Source organism: Arachis ipaensis, chromosome B02, assembly GCF_000816755.2.
Source record: "Arachis ipaensis cultivar K30076 chromosome B02, Araip1.1, whole genome shotgun sequence".
NCBI classification, from domain to species: domain Eukaryota; kingdom Viridiplantae; phylum Streptophyta; class Magnoliopsida; order Fabales; family Fabaceae; genus Arachis; species Arachis ipaensis.
The window spans coordinates 29,826,125-29,828,875 of record NC_029786.2 but is presented as its reverse complement, the minus strand read 5'-3'; the positions used below and the strand labels follow the sequence as shown (position 1 = coordinate 29,828,875).

The following is a 2,751-nucleotide window of genomic DNA, read 5'->3' as shown; positions in this document are numbered from 1 at the left end:
CTGGCACTATTGTGTTTCCTAGTAGGTGCCGTCTATGGTGGCTTGCTTGGTTCGTGGCTATGGTGGCTAGATATGATGGAACCTATGAGAGTTTGACAGTTGGAAGGGAGATGGTTTTGACTTGGATTATGACCACCTTAATCGCGGTAAATTTGTTATGCAGTCACGCCAAAGAGATCTGTTACAGAGGTGTTGGAAACGGCCATGGACGCCGCCCAGATCCACGACCCTGGCAAGACGCACGTCTGGCTCGGAACTTTCGAAACTACAGCGGGGGCAGCGCGTGCGTACGACGCAGCGGCAAGAGACATCCACGGCGCCAAGGCTAAGACCAATTTTCCGATGGCGGTGGAGCTTCTGAACAAACAGCAACAACTTCGTTCACATTAACAATGCCACATGTAGCCCGAGCCAGGGTAGCATGCTTGATTCATCTTCGCGGCTGCCGCCACCGCCGTCAGTGCAGTCCTAGCCGCAGCGCATGCTGAAACCGTTTTCTCCGCCTTTACTTCTGCCGTCATGGCGTTCCCAGCAGCGCATCCTATCATGTTTTTTTGAAATGTTACCTCGTGCGACGGATCAAGAATGAGCCGCCAGCGAGATGTGTCTCATAGGCAATGCAACGACTTCGATTCTTCCTCTGTAGTGGACTACGAGGGCATGTCATACAAGGGGCTATTGGATCTCGGCCTCAACATCGCTCCTGCTGTAAAAAATGTGTTTACCTACCTTAGATTAGCCATAAGCATGTTTATGTTAATTTGGACCATGACAAATGTCACAATTTTATTAGATGGTCAATTACTAGCCACCTATAGCCACGGTTTACGTAAGTACCATAGTTGTGGCCTTCCTAATTTACTATATAAGCTACAATGGCTCACCTAAGACGGTCTCCATGAATTACCTGAACTATATAACCACATTTTACAAAATAAATACAAGGAAAAACAATCCAAGCACAAAGAAGAAACACTGCCATAACTAATGCAAATTTGAGAAATTGTCAAATGAAGATCATGCAGAAAGGATACTACCAGGAATATGCTTTAAAGATATGGATATAATAGGAGAAGAAAAGATAACCTGTGGTTAGAAAATGAACCAACGATATGCATCCCATCATTACTAGTAACAAGGCTCTCAGTGTGAAGTGCAACAATAAATATTTTTCCATCTCTACTGCCAGCATAAAAGACATGCTCAGCAGGATCCAATACAATGGCATCTATTATTGCAGGGAATACTATATTTCTTAGTAATGCTCCTGTGGACAAGCTCCACACCTAGACAAGATTATACAATAGATAGAATCCAGATCAGTAAATCGAATTACACAAAGAAAAGGAAAATAGTAAAGGCTTATCCTACTACTAGTTTGTTTGCATCGTAATCAAAGAATATTTCTGCCTAACATTATACTACTACATGAAAGTCAATTTGCACCATCATTTGAAATGGAAAAACTAAAAAAAAAATGGAATAAATCACAACCAAGAAGCCACATGTTATTAGGGAACAAACCAAAAATGGAAAAAGAATAAGTAATAAAGCAACAGGTGGCATAAGCACAAGTTATGCTTACTTAAATACAAAGACAATTGTATGGAGATTAAACAAACTAAATTGATGATCATAAATTTGATGACCAATAGGACCAGGAAAATAGTACCAGAAGAATGTGCCGAATTCTATTTCCTCGAATGGTGAGGGCTTCCAGGGTATTTCTATTGAACCCATTTTTTTTTCCGGTCATTTATTTCATTCTTGCCTTTTCTCCATATAAGTAAACATATATTATTTTTGTAAGTAGTTTATGATCATGCTGACATATAATACTTCTAGTCTTCTACCAATAGTAGAGATTGCAGTTCAAGAAGGACTAGAAGTAAATATAACCCCATGGTCAACATTTTATTGCTTTTCATTTTGATTCCATGACACTGCCATGCAAAAACTGTAAATCTAACCTTACAGGTCCGATCCTCTGACGCCGACACTATAATGGCATTGCTACCTCCATAACCAATCACAACATCAGTTACACGTAGGGCATGACCTGTAAAGCTATGCTCATAGAGATGAGTTGCTTCTTGACTTCTCAAATCATCAAATATCCTGAACCATTGAATCAAGGGGGGAAAATTATCATACATATAATAGTACCATTAGCATTATGCTAAAACTGAAAAAACAAAAGAGACAAGATGGGTGTCACATACATGAAGAGGGACCAAACTCTTACTGAACCATCTTCCGAACCAGAAATCAGAAGAGAGTCGTCTTCAGAAAATACCAGACAAGTAACAGCTCTATAATGAGCATTCCACTTCTTAAGTAATCTGCCAGTTTCAACCTAATGCAGCAAAAATAGGGGCATGTTTGACATCTGTCTGAACAATTAATTAAGTTATATTTTTATTCCATGCAAAATTACAAAAAATAAAATAAAATAAAATTCACCTCCCAAAGGTATATGTCACCAGAGTCACCTCCACCAGCTATATATGTGCCTGGATGATTAGCAGAAAGGGGCTTTATAGTTTCAGCTGGAAAGCACCTAACTCCAACTTGAGGCTGCACACAACCATCATTCAATCAAAAACATCAACATTCACCATGTAAAATAAATTAGAATTTCTTACAATTATTCCACTGTATTCTCAATGTGCTGCATATTCAAGATAGTAGATACATTTTGACATAAATGTTCACTATTTATTGTACAAAATCTTGTAAACAGTATACGAA

General features: G+C 39.1%; 1 protein-coding gene across 3 annotated transcripts in view; it reads right to left on the bottom strand.

The window, feature by feature from the left end:
* The window catches only part of LOC107625204 (protein ROOT INITIATION DEFECTIVE 3), a 6,277-nt gene that overhangs the window by 2,089 nt on the left and 1,437 nt on the right, over positions 1-2,751 (bottom strand). For all 3 annotated transcript variants that reach the window (XM_021115735.1, XM_021115736.1, XM_016327786.2), the window contains exons 3-6: positions 2,464-2,577; positions 2,223-2,356; positions 1,971-2,118; positions 1,087-1,286 (exon numbers count right to left, since the gene is read on the bottom strand). In XM_021115735.1, the coding sequence (XP_020971394.1) occupies positions 1,087-1,286; positions 1,971-2,118; positions 2,223-2,356; positions 2,464-2,577 (596 nt within the window). The remainder of the gene's footprint in view (positions 1-1,086; positions 1,287-1,970; positions 2,119-2,222; positions 2,357-2,463; positions 2,578-2,751) is intronic.